Raw genomic sequence first — 24,459 nt, forward strand, 5'->3', positions numbered from 1 at the left:
GGGCAGAGCGATCCAGGAGGCTCCGGACAGCCGGAGCGATGAGGAGCCGTGCTGTGGTGTTGTGTTACGGATTTCCTGCCTTCTGCTGCCCTGGAGCAGGGCTCAAAGCCTCTCTGCATTTTAACATTTTCAAAGCTCCATGTTTTCTGTGCCCTCCTCTAAGCACAGTCATTTTTCTGGTTAGGAGGCAGGGATTAAATTTTCAGCAGTGATATTTGATAGAGGACTGAGCATAAATTGATGCGATGCCTTCTGTTGTTTAAAGGAAAAGCAAAATGAGGCATCACCTGTCTGGGGAGGAAAAGCAAGAATTAGGGAATATCCTGAGTTGGGAAGGACCCAGCAGGATTATCCAGTCCAGCTCCTGGTCCTGCACAGACACCCCAAAATCCCACCCTGTGCATCCTTGGGAGCGTTGTCCCACATTCCTGGAGCTCTGGCAGCCTCGGGGCCGTGCCCATTCCCTGGGGAGCCTGGTCAGTGCCCAGCACCCCCAGGGGAAAAACCTTTCCCTGAACTCCATCCCAAACCCCTCACTCAGCTTGCCTCGTCCTGTGCCTGGTCACAGAGAGCAGAGCTGCCCCTCATGAGGAAGTTCCAGACAGCTATTCCGTATTTGTGGTTAATATTTTGACAAATGTAGCTAATCCAGACTGTTAGGTTAGTGAATAACCAATTAGGCATCCCTTGTTTTTCTTATAGCGTGCAGCAAAAATTTCCTCTACTGCTCATACTCTTCCTTAACACAACTGGTTTTGCCTTTGGAAATCAACACAATTATTGGGAATCATTGGGAAAGGGCCCATTCAGTGGTATCTTAGGTAACAACTGTGGTGTAAAGTACAAACTTAATTTCAGTCCAAGCCTCTCTCTAATATATTCCCTCCAGCTTAATAAGCTGCACTGGGTGATAATGGTGGGAAGATGAACCTCAGTTTATTGGTCAGCTGTGTTAGGAAGCATCACCACCTCCGCTCTGTGATCCCAGAAAATTCATGAAAGATTTGAGGGTGTTTGTGCCTGAATGGAAATTCAGAGAGTAGCTTTTTCTCAAGACAGCAAGAGGTATTTTACTGCAGAAAGATTGTGTGGCTATTTTTAGCCCTGGGTACTGGTGAGGTGGAACAGAATATTTTTAGAGCTGTAGAAAATGCAGCCACTCAAGATGGGTTCTTTTTTTTCACTCTGGTGCTGGAGGGGTTTTCCAAAATAAAGAGCAGAATTAGTAGAAAATGCCTTTTCTGTGTCATTTTTGTTTATTAAATAGGTGATCTATTGATTGTGTGTATATACATGTATTGTAATATATATATATACACACACCTATATATACAGTGTGTGTGTGTATATATATATTTTTATATATATATTCCTATAGGATTTAAAGTGTTTTGGCCCTGTGGATGCCATATATTGAAACAGTTTTCCCTTAAATTTTGAAAACTTTTTACCTGAGTAAAATGTTTTAAGAAAATCCTCAACCAGCAAGGCACAGTTGTGTCCCTCAGTTAATCTGTACCAACCCCAGGTGCTGTTTGAATCATTCCTGGAGTGAGGTAAACCTGGAGTAATTCAGGAAATGGTGGTGAGAGCGAATTAGGAAAAGAAGAGCTTGGGAGAAGAAACTCTGTAACTTTTTAAGCATTTTGCACTCTTGACTCTTCCAAGCTCTTTTCCATTCAGAGAGAGCTTAAGAAAGTGTTTTCATGTTTAATAAATCATAGTTATGGAAAAGAAACAACAAACCCAACCCCCAAAAAACATTCCTGGCATCTTTCTGAAGAATGTTCATATTAACTCTGTTGTCCTGGCTTGATTCCAGCTTTATTGGATTATTAATTCTATTTTCATCCACTTGGTTTTCAATTGCAGATCTATTTTTACCTTTCTTTTGTTAAATAATAATGGTTGTTTGCAGGGCATGGTTGTGTTTGTAGCCATCAGAATGATTTTATTGTCTAAGACGATATATTTGCATGTTTCTGGTTTTAATCATCCTCCAGAACTTTAAATTATGTGCTTGACTTGCCAGGATCTGTTTGGTGTTTTAAACACAGCAGATACACCAGATGAATTAATAGAAATCTGTCAGCCTTTCTGTGTTCTGAAATTCCAGATTTCCAATGTCTCTGCCTTGGAAAATCTCAAGTCTTTGGGAATAGAGGAGTTGGAGCCAGAGATAAAGATGGAAGCTCCGTATTTCATGGAAAAGCTGCTAAATGAGCTCTGTTTCTTGTGGTTTGTTGGGATTTTCATGCATCATTTGTAGGCTAAGCAGATCTAGAAGGACTAGATATGGGCATGAAAAGCTGATAAGGGAGAAGATTAGAGAAAGCCACAAAGAAAAACCAGATTTCATCTCCCTTTTAGATGCAACTACACATCCAAGGGGCAGAGTGGTATCCTCAGAGTAGCTGAGGAGCCTGACCATAACTCGGTTGTAGTTTAATGTAGCTTCTGGTCTATCTTCCTCTGCCTGTTCTGCTCAGTCTGTCAAGAGTTTTGAAATATTTTGATTGCCTTTTGGAGCATCTTTGCCTAATTAACAGGTTTTTTTCTTTCCTCTTTGCAATTTGGCCATGCTCCCGTGGTAATCACAGCAAGGGCTGTACACAAAACAACGTATGGAGAGCTTGGGGGTGGCAGTGCTGCTTTCCAGGGAATCAGAGCTCTGGAATCAGGGATCCAGCAGTTCCCAGGCTTTGCTCAGTAAAACAAGGGCACAGCACAGAGTTCCGGGAGGGTTTGGGTTGGAAGGGGCGTGAAGTCCCATCCCACCCCTGCCATGGGCAGGGACGCCTTCCCCTATCCCAGCCTGCTCCAAGCCCCAGTGTCCAACCTGGCCTTGGACACTTGCAGGGATCCAGGGGCAGCCACAGCTTCTCTGGGAATTCCACCCCAGCCCTTCACCACCCTCCCAGCCAGGAATTCCTTCCCAATATCCCATCTAACCCTGCCCTCCTTCAGTTAAACCCATTACCCCTTGTCCTGTCACTCCTTGCCCTTGCAAAGTCTCCTCTTTGAGGATGCAACATTAACTGCACAAAAGACACTGAAAAGACAAAAAACCACCCAAATCTCAAGAAGAAATGTCCAAGGGTTTTTTTTATTTCGTTTTTGATTGAAGCAGAAGCTGTTTTCTGTCCTGGCATGTACCGTGAGGAGAGCTGGAATGGGGAAAGCTCCCGTGGCAGCACTCAGGGATCTCCTTCTACATTTTCTCCCAATTAAATGTGTAAATGCTTTAATTTGACCAATACAACAGCTGGATATTGGGAGAAATTTCTTTCCTGGGAGAGTGGTTAAGTATTGAAACAGCTTCCCCAGGGAAGTGTGGAATCACTAACCCTGGAAGGGCTCAAAAATCAAGTTTTGATTTAGTTGACGAGGTGGTGTTCAGTCAGAGTTGGACCTGGTGATCTTGGGGGTCTTCTCCAACCTTAAAAATTCAGTGATCCTGTGAATATGGAAGTTCAAAACCCTCTTTTCATATCACTATTCAGTAAAAATAAATCTTCTATCAACATGAGCAGGGGAAAAAGGATTGAATGTGAACCTCTGGACCAAACTGTGTCACAGTTTTCCTGCTGCACGCACTTCCAGTTCCTCCTGTTTGCCCATTTCCCTGCTGCATTCCCTAAACTGGAGCTGCTGCAGAACCAAACCAAGCACAAAGATGGGCAGGGGAAAGGAAAAGCGTGGGAAAGGCAGGGTTAGAATTTTGATAGCTGCTGGTTGACTTCTCTGGATAATTAAGCTTTAAATGAAGGTGGCATTAGTTAAATGCTCAGCAGTTTTTAATTAATAAAGTGCTGGAGTTCACACCAAAAGTTCCCAAAAAACCTTCCAGGACTTTTCTAATAAAGCCAAAGTTGACAATTTCCAGGCTAAAGCAAATATTACCTGGGAGAAAAATCAACCCAGCAGATAAAACTATGGAAAACTCGGAAATAATAACTGGAATTCCCTCATTTCTCTGCAGTGCATTAGCTTTGCTAATTCAACTTTTGTTAATTAGAGTTTGTAATGGTGATCTTTCCATTTATAGCTAAAAATAGGTGTCAAATTCTATCGAGGAGCACGTGTGAAAGCAGGTTTTCATTGTTAATTGTACACATTGTGTTTGTATTTCCTGCAGACATTGTGCTCGCTGCGCTGGCTGGGAGGAAATGTATGCATTTCAAAATACAAGTTCTTCATAAAACTTCATGCTTTTCCAAAGATTCCCTGTGCTCCTCCAAGCAGCAACTTTCTGTTCCCCGTTCCTGCTCATCCAGCTTGGGAGCAGCAGCAAGTAGTGGAATAAATGGAAGGGTTTTGCAGCACTGTCAGGCAGGATGGATAGAGATGTAATTTTGGGAGGTTGCTGCTGGTAATATTTATACTCAGGCAGTGCCTTCGCTATTGTTGGTTCCAGCCCACCACACGCTGTTTGGAACAAAATCTCTCAAGTCTCACCCTGAAGTGTTCACTCTGCTGTCACTCAGGGATGAGTCAAGAAGTGCATGATAGTAAACCAAAAAAGGGTAAATTTGTCGAGTGTTCAGTGCACTGGATGTTTATTCAGAACCCTATAAAGTTATTAAGAATAATGAGATTGAGTGGAAAGCTGCTTGCGAGGTGCACTTGGGTGTGTGTTGGTGAGTGTGCGGAGTAATTCTCTGGGGAGGTGATGCTTTCTTTTAATTTATTATTTAAAAAACTCTTTTCATTGCTGCAGTGGCCCTGTGAAGGGTTGAGTTTTAGCTAAAAGCACTATTTCAGAGATATTTAACATTAATTTCCAGCAGGAGCATTTACTCTTGAGCAGTGTTTGGTTCAGCAGAGTGGAAAGGCTTCAAAATCAGATTTTATAGTTGCAGATCTCATGAGTTCTTGGCTTATTACAGATATATTTGGTGCCTTTCAGTCCATAAAATACTGAACTGAACTGTGAGATGTCCCACATGTTGTGCTTCAGCCCCTCTGTGAACTTCTACAGGCCAAGCCATGATCTGCTGCAGTGAGGGAAATAAAAAAGTGATTGATGAGAAGTCCTAAGATATTTTTTTTTTAATATCAGAGCACATTTGACATTACATTACAGTGATAAAAAGCCTAGATTTGCCTCAGCTCTGCCGTTATCTTCATCCCTATTTTAATGTACACTTTATAGGCATATAAAGTTTGTTCATTGTATTTTTATTTACAGGAGGCTTTCAGTGGCAACTTCCTCATTGGCTCTAAAGCTGTTCAGAGAAGCAGATGTGCCTCACACTGCTGGGCTGGCCATAAAAACGTGTGTTAGAAATGTAGACACTTTCTTCCATTATTGACTGATTGTCTGGGCTGGTTTTGATGCTCTCTGTTCTCCTGCAGCCTCAGATAACAGTCAGAGATTTCGAGAAACCTGCTTTGCCTTCGCGCTGACGCCACAGCAAGTGCAGCAGATCAGCAGTTCCATGTGAGTGAGCTCCAGCAGCCTTTAAATCCTGATAAACCACCCAAAGGAGCCAGCTTTCCATATCCCTAACTTGGAAATGGGAGGGGGGTATTTCCTCTTTTCCCCTTTGTATGGGGAGCAAAAGGGTGAGGAGGAGAGAATTCAGCACCGCCAGTGAGTTTTGGGTGGGTTTCTCTGGCCCAAAGTTCTCTGCAAATCCAGAATTCTGCTTCCTGCAGCCCTTCCTTCTCTGTTAATTCACTATAAAGGTGGTACTTTACCCCTCAGAACTTCATAGTTTACCAAAAAAAAGGAAATTATATAGGTCAGATGAGGATTTATTTGTTTACCTTGAAAAATAAAAACTGTTCCTTTGAGCTTGTCTTGAGAGTGGTGGTTTGAGCACAAGTATCAAAGTCTGGTGTACATTATACATACACCTGAAAGTGTGTATTTTACACTTTTTTGGGGGTAAAAAAGAAGTGTTTTCCATAAATTGAACTTCCAGCAAACTCTTAAGGAATCTGTATTGCAATATTGAGGGATCTCTTGTGGAAACAGGATGTTTTAACCCACGTTCTCTTGTTTCCAGGGATATTTCTGGGACCAAATGTGACTTCACAGTACAGGTCCAGCTAAGGTAGGTATTTTATTGCCTGTGCTGCTGTTGGATTTTAGGATTCAGATCCTGCCCAGCAGGTTGGGAATTCCTGGATGGAGAAGAGCCTCATCCTGGTTGATTTTCTTGTCAGCGAATCCTCCTTCCTGTAACTCCACGTTTGCATTCCATGTGCCTGGGCCTGAAGAATCCATGAGCAGGGAGGGTTGTTTTTCCTAGCAGGGATGCCAAGCTCAGTATTCCATGGGCATCCCGAGGTCTGCTTCTTTAGGCACTTTGGGAATCACAGCCTGGTTAATTTGGGGGTTTTGGCAGGTGTACCACAAATTGATGAAATCCTCTCTCTCAGCCGGGTGGGGTGGGAGGGACCAAGGGCTGAGGAGGGAATCAGGGAAAACAGGGCCAGAAGGCAGCTCCCCCTCTTTGGGAGCAGCAGGTTGGTTATCCAGCCCCTGATGGGATATGGACATGGACGGGGCAGGTCCCTGGAAGGAATCCAGGGGAGCTGAGAGGCTCTTGCTGCTCCTTGGAATGCCCATTGTCCGTGAGCCGGGCTGGGAGCAGGAAGGGTGGGTCCTGCTGGGGATCCAGCAGCAAGAGCGCCTCTTTGAACTTCAGTAAATAAACTCAACATCAGAGGCCTGAGGAGTCCGTGGCTGTGCTCAGCAGCTGCCTGGTTTGCTGGAACTGCAGCTGGGACAGTGGAAAATGTCACTTGTGACACCTTGGTCTGACCGTGGAGAGGTCAGGCTGGAGAAAAGGCAGCAAAGAAATTGGGATTGTCTGTAGTGACAGGAACCTGCCTATGGGAACGAGTCAGGCTGAGGAATTCAGGGAATCTGAGGAGGAACCTACAGCCTTCTTGAATGAACCTCTGTCATTTTGGGGGGCTTTCCTGCTTAATTGACATCATTTGAGACTGTGCTTAGCAAGACTTGTCATGATTTCATAGCTCAGTGGAAGAACAATTCCTTGCAGGAAAAGACAATCTTTAAATCACTTTAAAAGTGAAAGATGATAGCAGCTCTTTGCTTTTAGGTTTTGTTTATCAGAAACCAGTTGTCCACAAGAAGATCACTTCCCACCCAATCTATGTGTGAAAGTAAATGGGAAACCATGCAGCCTTCCAGTAAGTAAGATGTTCTTTCAATACACATTTTGGGATGCACTATTAGGAATTATCTGCCAGAAATTAGCCTGAAAATTTATCCCTACCTTTGTTTTCATATTCTGGAGCGCTGGAATGGAAAGATCAAGGAAACTGTTTTAGCCAGTAGATCCAGAAGATGAATTCCCAAAAGACAGGAAATTTTGGTGTTTGCCCAACAGCAGCTGCCAGTCCTGGGCAGCACAGGGGCTGGGCTGGGCTGGGCAGTGTGAGCCAGGCAGGCTCCAGTGCAGGAGCTGGATATTAGGAAGAATTCCTTCCCTGGGAGAGTGGTTAAGGATTGAAACCTGGAAGGGTTCAAAAGCGACTTCGGATTTACTTGACAAGGTGGTATTCAGTCAAAACTTGGACCTGAGGATTTTGAGGCCTTTTCCAGCCTTAATGATTCAGTGATTTTATGAAGATGGAAGTTGAAAACTCCCTTTTCAAGATCACATGTTGTTATTAAGTAAAAATAAGTCTTAATTAAAATCTTAAATGTCTTAAATTAACATGAGCAGAGGAAAAAGGATTGCATTTTAGAACCTCTGGTCCAAAGTTTAGGGGTTTTTTTGTTTAGTTTTGCTGAGACAGGAGAGGTGGCAAAGTTGCCTTCAATATTCTGTGGGCAGGGTTAGGATTTTGGATTTCTGTCAGGAGAAAGATCTTGTAGAATAGTTGGTATTTTATTGTCTGATCCTTCTCCCTTTGAATTAAACATGGAGCCCGGTCCAGGTGTATTGGGTTGTGGTGGGAGGGGCAGGAGGCAAAAGCTCTGTTGAATTCTTTTTCCTGAGAGATGAAATCTTTTGGTTTTTAGGGCTATCTGCCACCAACCAAAAATGGTGTTGAACCAAAGCGCCCCAGCCGACCAATCAACATTACCTCACTCGTCCGCTTGTCCACCACGGTCCCCAACACCATCGTCGTGTCCTGGACTGCAGAGATTGGCAGAGTGAGTGACTCTGGGGTCTCTTGTATGTCTTTGAGAGATGAGCAGGTTTAACTGTGCAGGAGATCCTTGCTGGGGTAGCCACAGAGTGTCCTTGTTCAGCTGGAATTCTGTGGTGCTGGGCGGTCAGGACGTGCTCCCTCAGATCCCCCCCTCACGTTTGGGGTGGGATATCTCCCTCCTCACTCCCCCCTCCCCCCCAAATCTTTGTGGCTCAGGGAGGGCCCAGATAAAGAGATCAAGGCATCCTCTAAACCTTTTGTTTGTTGATTTGGCCAAACTTCAAACTTTGAAGCTCTTCCTGACTTCAGGGGCTTGACAAACCTTGGCTTGGACTTGCAAGGAGCGGGTGACGTTGAGCACAGAGTGGCGCATTAGAGCTGTGAGTGTGGGCACAGAACAGCACAGCCCAGCTGATTTCATTGGCCTTTCCTACATTTCTCCTCTCCCAGCTGCTCTCCTCATCCTTCAGATCTAAAACCTCATGTTTTTATCACTTTTTTGTGTCTGTGGGGAGAACGTTACAACCGGTGTTAGAAAATTGCTGATGTTCCACTGGACTAATTAAATCTGGAACATGCTGCAAAAAGGGACTTCAATAAATCAGCCCATGAATTAGTGAGTTGCTTTCAGTGCTGGCAGCAAAGCTGCTGGATGGGCATTCCAGAGGCACCGTGTGCTGCTGCCACTGCCCCCATCCTGTTTTTAGAAGTCCCCAGAATTGTCCTGAGGTGAAACTTTGTCCAAGAATTTGTCAGCGTGCAAAGCCCAGGATTCCTGAACCAGCGTGGAAAAATGCTTACACTCCAGTCAGGCACAATAGGCAGTTATAAAACACCAGGATGGTATTTCATGATGGATTTCTTGTGGAGCGGAAAACAATCTCCATTCAGATTATGGGATAAGGGATGGCTGAGTGATTTTTGTAAAAAAATCCTCTTTTATCTAATGAGAACTGCAGGTACCAGAAATAAGCAGTTACAAATCAGCCTGCTTTGGTTGAGACTGCTGACGTGCCTCCATGCAGGTGGATGGATCCTGGATGCTGCTCTGAGGGATTCAGAATTCAGGATTTAGGGACAAGAAGAGCCCCAGGTTGGAGTTAGTCCCTTGGGAACTGGCTGGTTCTCAGGTTTCACAGATAAATCGGTTATAAAGAACATTTTGGATAACTTCTGGCATAAGTAAGCATTAGATCCCAGAAGTGTCCAAAGCCAGGTGGGATGGGCTTGGAGCAGCCTGGTCTGTGGAAGGTGTCCCTGCCCATGGCAGGGGTGGAATGGGGTGAGCTTTAAGATCCCTTCCGATTTTGTAAGACACAATCCTTCTTAAACTGATTCTTCGAGACTTTGACAGTGAAATGTGAGGAATTATTTTTTATTTGGCTGTGCCTGTGCAGCACAAAATTTGAGTTCCTCTCTCCCCCTTCCCTCAAGAATCACTTGCATGTCCCAACTGGTGCTCCCTACCTTTGCTGGAGTCCTCATTGTGATTTTTACACAATCTGTTTCAAGAGCCTTCTGTACAGGATGCCTCGGGCAAGTTCCTGCCTTTGTAGATTCAAGCTGTCGGTAAATAATTTCACAACGTTAATTAGCATTTTTCTAACTTCTCTCCTAATTGAGGCATTAAACAAACAAGTTAAAGCAGTAGTGGTTTTTAACGATGTGAGAAGCATTCATTTCGAGAATAAAATATTTAAAACGTGGTGTTTCTGATGCTATTTCAATTTGTGCGATTTTGTGGTGAGATATATCACTGAAATCCTGCCTTCAGATCCTAAATAAAGGATGGGAGATGTCACAATTACATGGATTTTTTTAAGTGGAAACGTGTGGCAGTTGCTGGGGGAAGCCTTTTATTTTTCAATTTAAATTGTATGAATGCAGCTCCAGGTTTAGCCAATGTTTAAATCAAAAAATAATTGATGTACCCTAATGTGAGAAGACAGATTTGGTCCTTTCCATTCTGGGGATTGAGAGGTGTTGCTGCTGAATCACATTTTTAGAAAGACATTTATAACCTGATTTTTTTGGAGATTGTAAGAAAAATGAGAGCTTCAGAAATCCAGGCTATGAATTGAACTCCCTGGCAGGAAGAGCTCATTCCATGAGGGAAGGCTCACCTGAGTTATGGGACCTGACAGAGCTGGGTTCTGCCTCTGACCTGCGTGGATCCCAAAGGATTTCCTGTAGAGGCAGAAGGGAGCATCCGTGGCTTTTCCTGACCCTGATAAGGAACTTTGGCATGGTCAGATCTGTGGGGACTGGTGGGGAAGTGACCCAGCCCTTGGACAGGCTGGGAGTGGGGACTTGGGCTGGGTCTCCAGAGCACATCTTGGCCCCTCTCAGCCCTTGAACTCCTGAACTGCCTTTTTCCTGTTCTTCTCTGGTGGTGCAGTTCACATTTCAGAGACAGCTGAGTGCAGGAAGAGAAGATGACCAGTGCTTCCAGATACTGCAGATGGTGCATCTTTTGAAGAAGCATCACTGCTCATTTTCCTATTTTGAAACCAAAATAAGCTTTTATTAAAAAAAACTTCTAATGATATTTGAACTGACAGCTTTCCTTAAATGCACTGCCACAAGTGCAATATTTAACATTATCTGTGTAAAATTCAGTGCACTGCCATGAGTGCAGTGCTGAACATTACCCATATAAAATTAAACCACTGCCACAAGTGCAGTGCTGAACATTACCCATATAAAATTCATTGCACTGACACACGGGCAGTACGTTATCCATGTAAAATTACCCTGTTTAGAGGGATAGGCTGCATGTGTGAAATAGATGTAGAACTTCCAGAAGTGTCCTAAATGCTGTTTTAAAAGCCTGGTTTGCATCTCAGCCTCAGTGAAGTGTGAAGTCACTTTCGTTGCCTCTGAAACTCCAGCCCCGTGAATTTCCTGAAGGGTTTCTCCGAGAACTTTGCCACCTGCAATCCCATACCAAACTATCTCCAGGCTGCCTGTGCTGCAGCCAGGGTTTGCTCTGATGTGTTTGGTGTTTTCCAGAACTATTCCATGGCCGTGTACCTGGTGAAGCAGCTCTCCTCCACGGTGCTCCTGCAGCGGTTGCGGGCCAAGGGAATCCGGAACCCGGATCACTCCAGAGCACTGAGTATGTGTCTGCTGGGCTTGTTCAAAAAGGAGAAATCACTTTTGTAAAGGCACATTTGGAATCAGGACTGTACTAACCAAGCTTTGGACTTCCTACAGCCCTCTGGGCTTTGGGAATCTGATAGTGGTGTTCTTTGTATTCAGTTCCAATTCAAAGACTCAGAGGCCTTTGTTTGCACTAGGAGCCAGTCCAGGAACCCTGTTGACACTGTGAGGGGAAAAATGCAAGAGAATCTCTTTCAGCTCAGCCATCCTGGCTTTGTTTGTGCAGAATGGCACAACTGTATTTCTACAGAGAAGTGCTCATTCAGTACCTCGGGCAGGCTGCGCTGAAGGCCTCACCCTGGACCTGGATGCTGGGCAGGAACGGCTCCATCGAGCTGGTTCTGTTCCCTTGGCACTGAGCTGTGGAGTGAGCCTGGAGAGAGTGGCCAGCCCAGAGCTCCTCCCAACCCCCTCCTCACTCGGGTGTGAGATTTGCTGCCTTAGTGTTTGCTCTGACAACAAGCTGGTGGAAGTTTGTGTCATAAAAATGCCAGCACAAACTGCTGCGTGTTTGGTTTTCAGGGAGAGGGTGAAATCCCAGCACCTGATCGCTGTTGTTACTCTGTAATGCTCAGATAAGGGCTTGTACCTTCTCCACAAGGGAAGAAATGAGTCCAGCAGTAAATAAAAGTGCTGGGCATTAACTTGTCCTAATGCAGTTTGATGATTTAAATGCCCAAAAATCTAGAGAGTTCCAGGTGGCTGCTGCTCTGCAAGTTGAGAATGAGGGTGTAGGTGCAGTTCTTAGAGCAGGAATAAAATGGGACTGACTTGTTCATTTAACCAATGACTGCTTATAAAACAGGCCTTGCACACCAAAATAGAGGATGAAAGACTCCAGAAGTGAAAGACTTTGATATTTCACTGCAGTTACTTAAATCTCAGATTTTGTCATGGTACTTCTGACTTCCTACTGCTCAATTTGCTTTTCAGTTTTAAGTCACAGGATTGCTTGATGAGGATTTTGGGGGGTTTTAGTGGTGCCTGTTCATGTGAGAATTGTTAACAAGTTGAACAACTTCAGCTTGAAGTTAGAGGTGAAATTAATGTGCTTTATCTGTTGGTAGGTATTAAAAAATGATCAGTGCAAAGTTGCATGTAGAAGAGTTGAGACCTGAGTTTATCTCTGGATAAACACATTTTCTAGGGGTCTTGAACTGGAAGTTTACCACACACATTTCAGACTTGTTTTATTTCTTTTTCATCCAATTCATGTTTGAATTAACCTAAAATAAACTTTTTCTTCTTTAAATACCAGTTAAAGAGAAACTAACTGCTGATCCAGACAGTGAAATAGCAACTACCAGCTTAAGAGTGTCTCTTCTTTGTCCAGTAAGTTGGTTTTTTATTCCCTCCAAAGTGATTCTGATTGAAATGTGGCTGTTGTGGGATGTGTGTGGGAGAGGTTACCTTGTGTTTACCTGGTTTAACTTTGTCAGGACAGAGAGCAGCTGAAATTCTCTCGCACTGTGCTTAAAAGCCTGTGAAATACCCCTGGGAAAAGGAGTGTTCCATTAGCTTGAAAATGTTACTCAAAATATATGTAAGCACACATTTAAATCTGTCACTGGATCATCTGAGTGTGCAGGTTGGGCTTGGATTGATAAAACCTCTCTCAGGGGGAAAGGGGGTGAATGTGGTATTGAGCACCTTGAATCTGAAATGGGTGATGTGCAAATGTACACTTGGAATATTTAATAATCTGCACTTAAAAACAAAGCAGTGTCTTGGAGGTTGTTCAAACAAAATGTTTTGATCCAATTTGAGGTGAGAGAAAAGAATTCCAGTGAACATGCAAGTGGCAGAGATGTATCTCGACCTATTTGTTGTTTTTTAACCAAGTAGCTGCGCTGTTTTCTGCCTGGATTTGTGTTATCAGTGGTAAATGCCCAACATTAATGTGATATGTGCTTCTTTGAATCTCTGGGGCTTGTTTCAGGTGCAGGGCACCTTCAGAATCCTTGACTCTCTGTATTGATTGACAGAGTCCCTTTATTGCAGCCCAGCTATTGAAATTCTTGTCAAGATTAAGGATACATCTGTTTCCTGCTTTGCCTCAATCTGCTCAGGCTTGACACGAAATTCTCAGGTTTAAAATCTAAACAAGAAAACTTGGCTTTATTCTTGCAAAATTGGAGCTTATTTTTCAGGTTATTTAATATGTTCTTAAACTCTAAAAAGAGAAACTTTTAGAGGTGTAATTGCTTCATAAAAAGCACAATTAACAGTGTGGTTATTTTATATATATATATATATATAACGTTCTTGTAAATCTTTGAATGTGGTATTGTCATGATCTTCAATTTTATTCCTTTTTCCATATCAGCATTGATTCTAGCTAAGGAAGATAAGGAATTTTTAAGGAAGATAAAATTAATCTGTGAGAAAGATACAGATTGCATTTACCAGATAAAATCCTGATCTGTAGAGCTGATAATCTCAAAAACCTGTAACTGCCATGTCATATTTTGGAACACTGAAGTATTGATGAATTATTTTAAGTCAGTCTTCATGCATCTGGTGGAATTACAGATTTTTATTCAGCTTATTTGATTTGTCAAGGTGTTGCTTTATAGATCATTCCATGGGAATTTCCTGTTTGTCCTGATTGCCTCCATCACTGATAAAATTCCTCTGCAGTGCTTTTGGGTTCCCTTTTTTCCTCCACTTTTTCCTCCTTCAGTGCTGCCTGATTTCCCAGTAGCTCTCGGAATAATCCATCCCAGGCTCTTTGGGGCAGAGACTGCACCTTCCAACAGAAAGGTTTTACCTTGATTCTCCTCAGGTCTGAATGGAATTTCATTTACAGCCCTGTATTTTCACTTGCTGATTTGATTTGCAAGCCTTTGGCTCAGGGAGAATTTTTTGTCTGTATTTTGTGGTTGTTTTCTAAGCTTTAAATGCTCTGAAGGTGCACCCTGAAAATGCTGATTTGGTCTCCAGCAGCAAAATGGAAAATTAAGGAATTTAGCATCACTCTGGGAATGGGAGGGTGCTGCTCTCCCCTCCCCTGGGTGTGATTCTCCTTGGGAGTATCCAGGAGAACAAATGAGGGAGGTGGGTTTAGTCTTTATAATTTTAATTCTGCCCTCCAGGCTGCTCAGAGCTTCCTTGGAATTTGGCACCCATGCAGGATCCAGCAGGCAGAGGGGCTGCTCTGAGCCCGGAGCTCAGGAGCACACTTGAATTCATGTTCCTTTTTGCCCCTGGAAGTACAAATAAATAAATCTCCAGGCTCTGCAGCCGGACCAAATATTTAACTGAAGAAAAATTCCAAATCCAGGGGTTTACTGGAGGTTTTGCAGCTTTGTTTACAAATCCTGAACTCCTGTTTTTTAGCAGGGAAAGATAGAAATGTTTTGTGTGCTTGTAAAAGAAATTAATGCAGTGTTTCTTTGGCTGCCAACAGGCGGGAATCAAACAGTCCCAGTGTTGGGCAATGCAGCTTTTCCAAAGTTGGGATGCATCCCTGCTTTTTTCTGTCAGTTCTGACACAGCTTAGCCGTTGTGGCAGAGCTTATCCAGGAGGTTCAATGCTAAAAATGGGAAAAGAGCATCAACCTGTTAACTCTGAGTGTGGTTAAATCCCACCTCAGGGAAGTCACAGGCAGAGGTTTTATACCAAAACCTTGGGAAAACCTTCCTGGTTTTTAACTCCGCTTGTTTCCCTCAGGAAATGGGTTTTTATGTCCTTCCTGCAGCACCTGTCTTCGACCTTCCTTACTTTTTATTTGAAGCATCCAGGTTTTCCCTCTGATGCTCCCTGAGCTGGGGGACTGTGCCCAAAAGACAAATGAGCCATTGCCCCACCATCTGGGAGATGAGAATTCCTGACAGACACGGATCGGGGGCCTGGCTGCTCTGGGAGTTGATTTTGGGATAGGAATAATGTGCTTGGTCACGGATTCGGGGGAGGGGGTGCCAAACACATGGCACACAGAGCATCTCCTGCCGTGGGCTGAGCCTCTGCCACCAGCCTGGGGCTCCCCAGGGAATTCTCTGCCCCCTCCCATCTGCTGGGCCTTGGTGACAGCGACTGAGAGCCAGAGGGAAGGAAAAGAAGCGAGACCACGCTGGATTTGCCAGGAGTGGGGCAGAGGGGTTCTGTTCACAGGGAATAAAAATCATCATCATCATCATGGAGGAAGTGGTGGCCTGTGAATAGAGCCTTTGTTCTTGGTGTTGTTTTTGCTTTGGGGATATTGTGGTGCCATCCTGTGGCATCCTTCTTGTACTGCTCAGGATCAGCCTGGCCACGGGGCTGGATTGAGGCACGCTCCCAACCTGCTCCACTCCCAGCCACCACTGGAATTGGCTGAGGCTGCTCAGATGGAGGCCTTGTGTATATTTTAGTCAAATATCGAACTTCAAACTACTCGGCATAAGCAGTTCTCCATAAATGATTGTTTTGTTGGGTTTTCATGTGGTGAAAGTCTTGTTTAGACATTGCTGCTTCTCACCTTTAGTGTGGCCAGTCCAAGCCCCTCCCGATGTGCAGCGTAAGCACTTGGCCTCAAACCAAATGCTGGGGTTTCGTGAGGAGATTTTTATTTCAGATTAAGATGAAATTCCTTTCACTGTCTGCTTTCCACTCAGTGTAATGATACTTTCACGATAATGAAGCATAATTCTGTTTGTGCTCTGTGCAGGACACTGGTATTTACAGGTGCTCAGTGGGCCCTGTATGTTGTTAGGGGAATATGGCAGGACGTGTTCTTCGGTTCCCTTGATGAAATATACTTCAAAATGTGATTTTTAGTCACTTTTATGCCACTACAAACTTACAGGAAGGAGGGAAATGTGTATGTGACATAGTTCAATCAAAACTCGGATTTCTGAGAGTTCTTTCTGGATTAAACTCAACTTGGCTCTTTTCTCTTTTCAGGCAGAAAAGCCCTGTTGGTTAGTTCCACACCAAGGTAATAAAATCCTGGTTTCTTTCTCTTACAGCTTGGCAAAATGCGCCTCACCATCCCCTGCAGGGCCCTGACTTGTTCCCACCTGCAGTGTTTTGATGCCACTCTCTACATCCAAATGAATGAGAAGAAGCCAACCTGGGTTTGCCCCGTGTGTGACAAGAAGGCTCCCTACGAACATCTCATTATTGATGGGTGAGTAAAGCTGAGATCAAATTCTAGCGTGTTCCTCCTGTCTGAAATCAAGGTGATCTCCCTCCTTTTTTAACTCCCCATATTTAACTTCCCTGCTGCTGGTCAAGAAGTCCTGACCAGCTCCCTCTCATTCAAGAATTGTGCTCCTCTGACTCTCTGACTGTTCAAGTTGATAACAATGAAATCTATTCCTTCCAATCCTCAGTAAATTCCTGAGCTATCGTGCTGAAAATGCTTTTTTCCCCCCACCATGTTCCGTAGTGCTGAATTCCTAGGTGAAAACAGCACATGTTGTATTTTCTTTTAATGGAGCAACTGTACCAATCTGGCAGAGTTGATAAGAGACAGCCACGTTAGAGCAAATAAATCCTGCCACCCCTCCGAGTGCCTGTACAATTCCGTGTACAATTTCACACTTGGGGAGTTGCTATCTATAGAAAGTGACACAGAGATTGATTCCCTGGTACTGCCTACTTGCAAAACACTAAAAAAAAAAATAAATCTCTTGTTGTGCCAAGTGTGTATTTCTGGGTTTGCATTTTAATTTCTTAAGAGAGGAATCTTGTTTTTTTAAAGGGTGATAAAGGGAGAGAACAAGTAGAGGCCTCTGAGGATACTCTCAATATTTAAAAAAAACCCCAAAACTGATGAAACAAACAAATAAAAACCCCAAAAGTAAAGCTGAAAACCCTGAAAAAACCCCAGAGTTTTAGAAAACCACCTCATCAATGATGAGTCTTTTTTAGGGAGTGTGTGCTTCATTTTGCCAGTGAAGCATGAGGTCACTCAGGGTCCCTTGAGAGCCTTGCAAAAAGCTCTTGAAGAGACACTCAGGCTGTTTTGGACTCCTGGATGCCCAGATTTATGGGTCCTCCACCTCAGATCAAAGAGCTGGGGAGGCTCCTTGTCGAGGTTTCTGCCTAAAATAGTGAAGACAGAAAGTGGGAATAATGCAAACACCACATTTTCCTTATTTCTCCTCGTGTTGCCAGGTGCAGATGTTGGAGATGAGCTGATCTAATTAGAGCATCCCAAAGAGAAGGTTATTTCTGGAAAATGCTCCAATCTGGGAAAGAGGGAACTGTCTCTAATTAAAGCCAAGCTCTTTCCTGCAGAACCACATGAATGGCCCTGGTCAGAAGCTGGAATTCCCACTGGGAGTGATGTGGTGCCAGGATCCCAAAGTTTTAGGAGGTGCCTGTGGGAGAAGAGGCTGCAAGTTGAGATTCCCATGCTCAGCATTTGTTAGGAAGTGTCAGGAAATAAAAGTCCTTAAACCCTCAGCTGCAGGGACCCCTTTAAGAGAGGTTTCCTCAGGAAAATTTTGTCAGAGGGGGTGAGGAGGAGATTTTTTTTTTAAACTCTCGTTCACATAATTCCTTTGTTTTGGGACATGGAGAGTTCTGTGTCACGAGCTCTGCAGGATTCTGCTCCCAGGGGTTTTAAATAAATGTGCAGATTTTTATTTGGGGTAACACTGGAATTTTTTCAATGATTCCTTTTTCTCAAGGAAGCAGCTGAGAGAAGAGCAGAACAATGAAAGCTTTTGGTTTCACACCAATTCAGACTTACACTGACTAATAAAAGCTCTTCTTTAGGCCTGATATTAAATATTTTTGATGGACAGGTTGTTCATGGAAATCCTGAAGTTTTGTACAGATTGTGATGAAATCCAGTTTAAGGAGGATGGATCCTGGGCTCCCATGAGATCGAAGAAGGAGGTGCAGGAGGTGACTGCATCTTACAACGGAGTTGATGGTGAGCCATGGTTGGGGGGTGTGAAGGACACTGGGATCCCCTAAGGATTGATGTTCCTTTAACCTCTGAAAATGCTCATTTTTAAATGTATATTTACAGCTTTGCTCATTTGTGAGATCAGCTAATTGAGTAGCACCTGTTTGGGGCTGATGGTAAAGTTTGAAGCTACCACCATTGTGTAGTTTATTTATCTTTATGACTTAGAGCTTTTTAATGAGCTGTGATCTGCTAATTGTAGCTTGTCGTGTTGGCTTTGTGCAGGATGCATCAGCTCTTCCTTGGAACACCAGGTGTCCTCTCACCAGCAGTCCAATAAAAACAAGAAAGTGGAAGTGATCGACTTGACCATCGACAGCTCGTCAGATGAGGAGGAGGAGGAGCCCTCTGCCAAGAGGAGCTGTCCCTCCATATCTCCAGCATCACCAATAAATAACAAGGGGTGAGAACAAAACAAACAATGCAGAGAGAAGTCAGAAATTTCAAAATAAATCGTCTCTAGAAAGTTCTGTGCTTGGGTTATATCCTCATTTGGTAGCTCGTGGATTTGCTCTCGGGTCACAAGGCCTAAGGTTGGAATCACAGCTTTGAGTTAAGTGTGGAACACAATAAAATATTTTAGTTGTGTTTGTGGGATGGTGCAAAGGGTTGTGGCTAAAAGTGTGGGTTCTGCAAGTCTGGGGATGTTCTTCTTGCGCACGAAGCAGCACACGGGGAGAGAGCAGGGAGGAGCAGGGGTGGGGGGTGGGGTTTGGAGCGGCACGGGAATGGGGAATGCCAGGAGTACCTGGGCACCTTTACCTGAGCAGCCAGGCTGGAAACAGCTCCTTGTGTGTATAAATATCCAGGGATCCGTGGTGAAGTGGTTCCTGCTCCATCATGGGAGTGACTCGGTGATCACTGAAACCCCTCACGGCCTTTTCTCCCGTTGGAATTACCTTGTAGGGTATCGGTGCTGTGGGGTCACACAGATTCCTGTGGCGGTGGGGGTTCAGTATTCCTTCAGGATTGTCTTGTCCTGCCTTGGGAATATCTGTAACGTCTTTATAGAGATCCCAGCACCATTTACACTTTCAGCTGGTTGAGACTGAACTTTCCTTTCCTAAATTCCAGCTGCCTTGGACTGAACTAATTTTCCTGGTAAGATATTGTGAGGAGATGAAAGCTTGGGGGGATGTGTGATGCTCATGCAAAGCTTTGAAATTGCTGCACATCTTTCAAGAAGCTCAGAATGCATTTTGAATTGAAGTTCAATGTGAAAATAAGCCAATAAGCATCCCCTGATGGGACAGCAATAAACCAGGAGTGTATTTTATGCTTCTAAAAAGCCTTTTTTTCCTTCCAGCATTTTAAATTTACCCCACCAAGCTTCTCCTGTGTCAAGAACCCCAAGCCTTCCTGCTGTGGACACCAGCTACATCAACACATCACTTATCCAAGACTACAGGCATCCATTCCATATGACACCCATGCCTTATGACTTGCAAGGTGAGTTCTGTCTGGACCTGTACAACTCTCCAAGCACCAATATTAATTCTAAAATTTTTAAAAAATTAGTTTAGTATCTCTGTTAGTGAAGAGAACCTGAAGTTTTATCAGTGTTGGGCTGGTTTTATTTCAAAATGAATGGTGAAAAAATGGAGAGGTGCTTTTTTGTTGTTGTTTTGAGAAGCTTAATTGTGTTTTTTGTCTCTTCACAGGTTTAGATTTCTTCCCTTTCCTGTCAGGAGACAATCAGGTAAGTCAGGGAGAACCGAGTCCTGTGGCAAACACTCTTCCAGGCAGGATGTGCTGTGTGGGAAGCAGCAGCTGTGGGGTGGAGGTGTGAGAACAGCGAGGCTGCAGCTTTGTTTGTACACACAGGAGCAAACAGGAGCATTGTCTGAGCACAGGGGTGGCATGAGGCATTTTGGGAGCCAGGGGCTGGCAGGGGTCCTCAGCCGTGGCTGAACGTGCAGCTTGATCCCTTTCCCTCCCAAAAAAAGAGAGCTGGGATGTCTCACCTGCCCTTTCTGCACTCCCAAGTGGGAAAATTGCATTAAAAGTTGAGGGGTACTTTCAGATCCTAATGAAGAGCAGAGCCTGCTGTGGAATTTGGATTCAGGAAACCTGGCTTGGTGTTCAAGATCCTGAGAATTACTGTGATCCAAGGAGTGCTGCTCTGGTTCTGCCAGTGGAGAGATACTAGGGAACAAGGCTGGGCAGCCTGGGTGTTCCATCATAATGGCATGGAGCATGGAGAGCAAAGTTCCCCCTGCAGGGAGGTTGGTTTAAATGGGATTTTTGACAGCTCAAGCTCCTGCCCTTCAGGGGTGCAGCAGAGAGGATAACGTGGGACATCCCTTGCTCCATCCCATGGGACCAAGCTGTCCCTACATGCGTTTTCCCAGGATTCTGCCTTGCTCCCAGCAGGGATCAGCACAGCTGTGGCTGACCCTGACTTTTGGGGGCTGGCAAAATGAACTTGGGGGAATTTTGCCCCCAAGGAATTTTTTGAAGAGCTAAAAAAAAAAAAAAGACAACCCAGAAGTGCTGCTGCTTGTCCTTTTTTCTGGTTTGGGTTCTCTGGTCCCATTCCCCATTCCCTCCCTGCCATTTGCTGTCACTCAACCCCAGCATTCCCAGTTCCTTTCGGCTTCAGGAATGCGGGGCTGCAGAGCTAAAAATTCATTACATCCTTGCACTGGCCGAGCTGCTGTGAAACCCAGGAGCTGCCAGAACTTCAGCTTGACCAAAATCCCTTCTTTCTGTGCTGCTCTGAATGCCAAGTCTGCTGCAATATCTGAAATCTAACTGTTGTTTCTCCCCCCAGCATTACAACACCTCCCTCCTCGCCGCCGCAGCCGCGGCCGTTTCCGCGTCCGATGATCAGGAACTTTTACACTCCCGTTTTTTTCCCTACACTTCATCCCAGATGTTTCTGGATCAGCTCAATGCAGGAGGAAGCAGCTCCCTGCCAGCCACGAATGGTAGCAACAGTGGCAGTAACAGCAGTCTTGTTTCCTCCAACAGCCTGCGGGAGAATCACGGGCACCCCGTCGCGAGTAGGAGCAGCACGGACACGGCCTCAATCTTTGGTATCATACCAGACATTATCTCATTGGACTGATTTTTTTTTTTTTTTTTTTCTGGGGGTGGGCAATGGGGGGACAGAGGAAATCTTTGTGCTTGGTTTTCCTTTCTGTTCAAAAAAAAAAAACATTAAGACAAGGTGATTTTTTTTTCCTTTTTTAAAAAGGGGGAAAAAAAAAATTTACGTGTACAGAGAACAAAAAAAAAAGTCTATTTTCAGTTTTACTTTTGTATATAAACCTAAGATGGCCTCACTGGTAAAAATAAGAAAAAAAAAAAGACAAAAGAGAAAAAAAAAATTTAACAAAAACAAGGAGCTTCAGTTCATTTTTCTGGATGCTGAAGATTTTACACCTGTGCATTTGTCATGTGAGTTTCTTTTCCTTTTTTTTTTTTTTCCCCTATAGTTTGGACACAAATGGCATTATTTTCTTCACAGTTACAGAAACAGGAAAGGAGCTGAACTTCTAAAGTTCAAGCTTGGGAGAGGGTTTTTTTCCCTTTGCTGGTGGAATCTAATTCCCCGTCCCATACTGAGTGCAGATTTTCTTACGCCGGAAGCAGAGCAGACCCTGCTCTGTTTGCAGGCCGGAGCCTTTCAGGAGTGGGTTTGGTTTTTTGGGATTTTTTGTCATTTCTGGTTCCATGTGCCCCTCTATCCAGGCAAATTCTCCTTTTTAATTCCGTGCTTTAGTCAGGAATGTTGCAAACTCACCCGTGACAGGGCTCCAGGGAGTGACACGAAGCTGAGCGGGAGGTTCAGGTTGGACATCAGGGAAAGTTCTTCCCCCAGAGGGTGCTGGGGTGCTCACCAGGCTCCCCAGGGAATGCTGATGTTCCCAAGGCTGCCAGAGCTCCAGGAATGTTTGGACAACACTCCCAGGCACAGGGTGGGATTTTGGGGTGCCCTGTGCAAGGACTTAGATCCTCGTGAGTCCCTCCCAACTCAGAATATTCCACAGCTCCATGTTCAGTTACTCCTGAGGGCCTGACTCCATCTAATCCCAGGCTGAGGAATGACCTGTGGGACGAGATGGAGCATTTTTGTGCAGTGGAGCCCCACATCAAAGCATCACTTGGGCTGGAGGGGTTTTGTTTCTAAGAACTTCAATCCTGTTCAGATAACCTCAAATCTTATCAGCAAAATCCTGAGCATGTGTCAGTGTTACCTCGTGGAGCTGCTTCTGCTTTGGCTTAGCCGTGCCTAGAAACGGCCTTGGCAGCCCAGGCCTGGCTTGTCTGGCTGGAAAATCCTCATTTTAGTGCAGTAGATCCAATGGCTGCTTCCAGGTGAACTTGTCACCAGCCTGCAAGAAGCAAATAGAAACTGCAGCACACCCTTGCATGGTCTGTGCAGCCGGTGATGCTCTTGGTGCCCTGTGCTGAGTTCAGTCGCCCCATGAATATTCCGTGTTCAGTGTGAGTCTGAACCCCAAACCCACCACTAAAACCCCCACATCCCAGAGTGTTGCTCCCTTTCCAGCTCTCTTAGGGGTAGTGGCTTTCAAAATTCACTTTCCTTGGAATTCTTTGGATTTCCCGGATTTTTTCAGTCTGTTGGAGCCGTATTTACTTCCTGGTTTCTTTTCTCATTTTTTTTTTCTTTAAGTTGTGCATGACATAGGAAATTTTTTTTTTTTTTTGGGTCATTTGGGCTGATCCGTTCTTCTTAAGGAGTGGAATGTGTAAATAGCTGGAATGCAGTTTTTTTTCAGGAGATTCTTTAAAGTCAGAGAAAGGGGGAGGGAAGGAAGTGATTCTTGTGTCCCAAAGTCCATGTCAGAGAGAGTAAATATTTCCTCTGGTGTGAAAAATATTTTTATAACTGGTTGAAAGTGCAGGTAACGAGTTTATCAGGAAAGAGAGTTAAGGAATACTAAAATTAGCAGATTCTTGTCTGAATTTTTTCATGTCCAAAAAAACTGTTGATTGCAAATAGTCGCTTCGAGCATTGACAAGGGCCACCTTTTGCCTATGAAGTCGTCTCAAAACAAAAAACTAAATCTTGCATTGATTAAAAAAAAAAAAGGAAAAAAAAAACAGGAAAAAATGATAAAAAAAACAGGAAAAAAAAAGCAAAAAAAAAGAAAACCTTTAATCCAAGTAGCATTAGGTATTGCTGTCTGATCAGTCGTATGGTTATTTGAAAGGTTCACATTATGTGGCATCAAAATTGTTTTTAGTGTTTTTACAGCATCCCTCTGCCACTAAATAGTTGACTTGAATTTTGGAAAACGGAACTGTTTGTGTTTATATGTATATGTGTGTGTATATATGTATTTATAGATCCGTGTGTGTGAGTTCCAGGTGAGTTAAATAGTTTTTCCCATGCATGTGTATTTCATACATATCTGGCTGATATATATATTTCACCATACACCGATTTTATAATTTATTAAATGTCAGTTAAAAAAGAAATAAAAGGATAGAAAATGGGAAAGACTTATTTTTGAAACAGTCTGATTTTGGAGTGATTAAACCTCCGCTAGGAGAAGCTCTCGTCCAGTTAATCACGGATAACCTGCAGCGATTTTAGTGGGAGTGCCCTGGATTTCCGGGAGCTCCTGGAACACCTGGCAGGGATTTGGGATTGCTCATGGCTGCTTTTCCCACCTTCCCATGGCCTTGACCCCAAGAACAGCTTGTGCCACTTGTGGCAGCGGGATCGGAACCGTGTTAATCCCATGGAAAGCAGAATGTGGCGGTGTTGGTATCCCAGGATTTGGCACTTTGGGAATGGGAGCTCGGCTTGCCGTTCCTCATTCCCTGTGATCCCGGTGGGAGGAAGGCTCCAGGGTCACTGCCAGCCTGCGTGACCTCAGTGCTCTGCTCAGGAGGGACAGCGAGGGCTGTGTGAGTATTCCTGCTCCACGCTCCGGCATTCCCGCAGCTGGAATTCCTCTGCGCCTCTGACCACAGCGAGCGGTGCCTGCCAGAAGTCTCAGTCTGGTCTCCCCAAACCCCGGCTCTTTGCGTCCCCAGCTCTCCTCTGGGTGGCCTGGGCTGCGCTCCTGCTCCGGATCCTTGGAATTGCGGGTTCTTGTCCTCGGGCTGTGCCACGGCAGGAGCGGGGTGTGCACGGACATGGCTGCGGGGTGTGCACAGACGTGTGGGGTGTGCACAGACAGAAATGGCTGCGGGGTGTGCACAGACGTGTGGGGTGTGCACAGACACGTGTGGGGTGTGCACAGACAGACGTGGCTGTGGGGTGTGCACA

At 44.5% G+C, this 24,459-nt stretch overlaps 1 protein-coding gene across 2 annotated transcripts in view; it reads left to right on the forward strand.

The window, feature by feature from the left end:
- Positions 1-23,688, forward strand: part of PIAS1 (protein inhibitor of activated STAT 1) — a 50,966-nt gene extending 27,278 nt beyond the window's left edge. The window contains exons 3-14 of one of the 2 annotated variants that reach the window (XM_042039246.1): positions 5,359-5,443; positions 6,015-6,062; positions 7,080-7,170; positions 8,009-8,143; positions 11,155-11,260; positions 12,563-12,636; positions 16,255-16,415; positions 18,043-18,173; positions 18,435-18,612; positions 19,516-19,658; positions 19,871-19,908; positions 20,983-23,688. In XM_042039246.1, the coding sequence (XP_041895180.1) occupies positions 5,359-5,443; positions 6,015-6,062; positions 7,080-7,170; positions 8,009-8,143; positions 11,155-11,260; positions 12,563-12,636; positions 16,255-16,415; positions 18,043-18,173; positions 18,435-18,612; positions 19,516-19,658; positions 19,871-19,908; positions 20,983-21,279 (1,487 nt within the window). In that variant the 3' untranslated portion in view covers positions 21,280-23,688. The remainder of the gene's footprint in view (positions 1-5,358; positions 5,444-6,014; positions 6,063-7,079; positions 7,171-8,008; positions 8,144-11,154; positions 11,261-12,562; positions 12,637-16,254; positions 16,416-18,042; positions 18,174-18,434; positions 18,613-19,515; positions 19,659-19,870; positions 19,909-20,982) is intronic. The other variant, XM_042039245.1, reaches the window with a different exon arrangement.
- Positions 23,689-24,459: the final 771 nt, after the last annotated feature.

The sequence above is a fragment of the Corvus kubaryi genome, unplaced genomic scaffold (genome assembly GCF_017639235.1).
Source record: "Corvus kubaryi isolate FWS band 111438036 unplaced genomic scaffold, C.kubaryi_AGA036_p1.0 37394, whole genome shotgun sequence".
Lineage (NCBI taxonomy): Eukaryota > Metazoa > Chordata > Aves > Passeriformes > Corvidae > Corvus > Corvus kubaryi.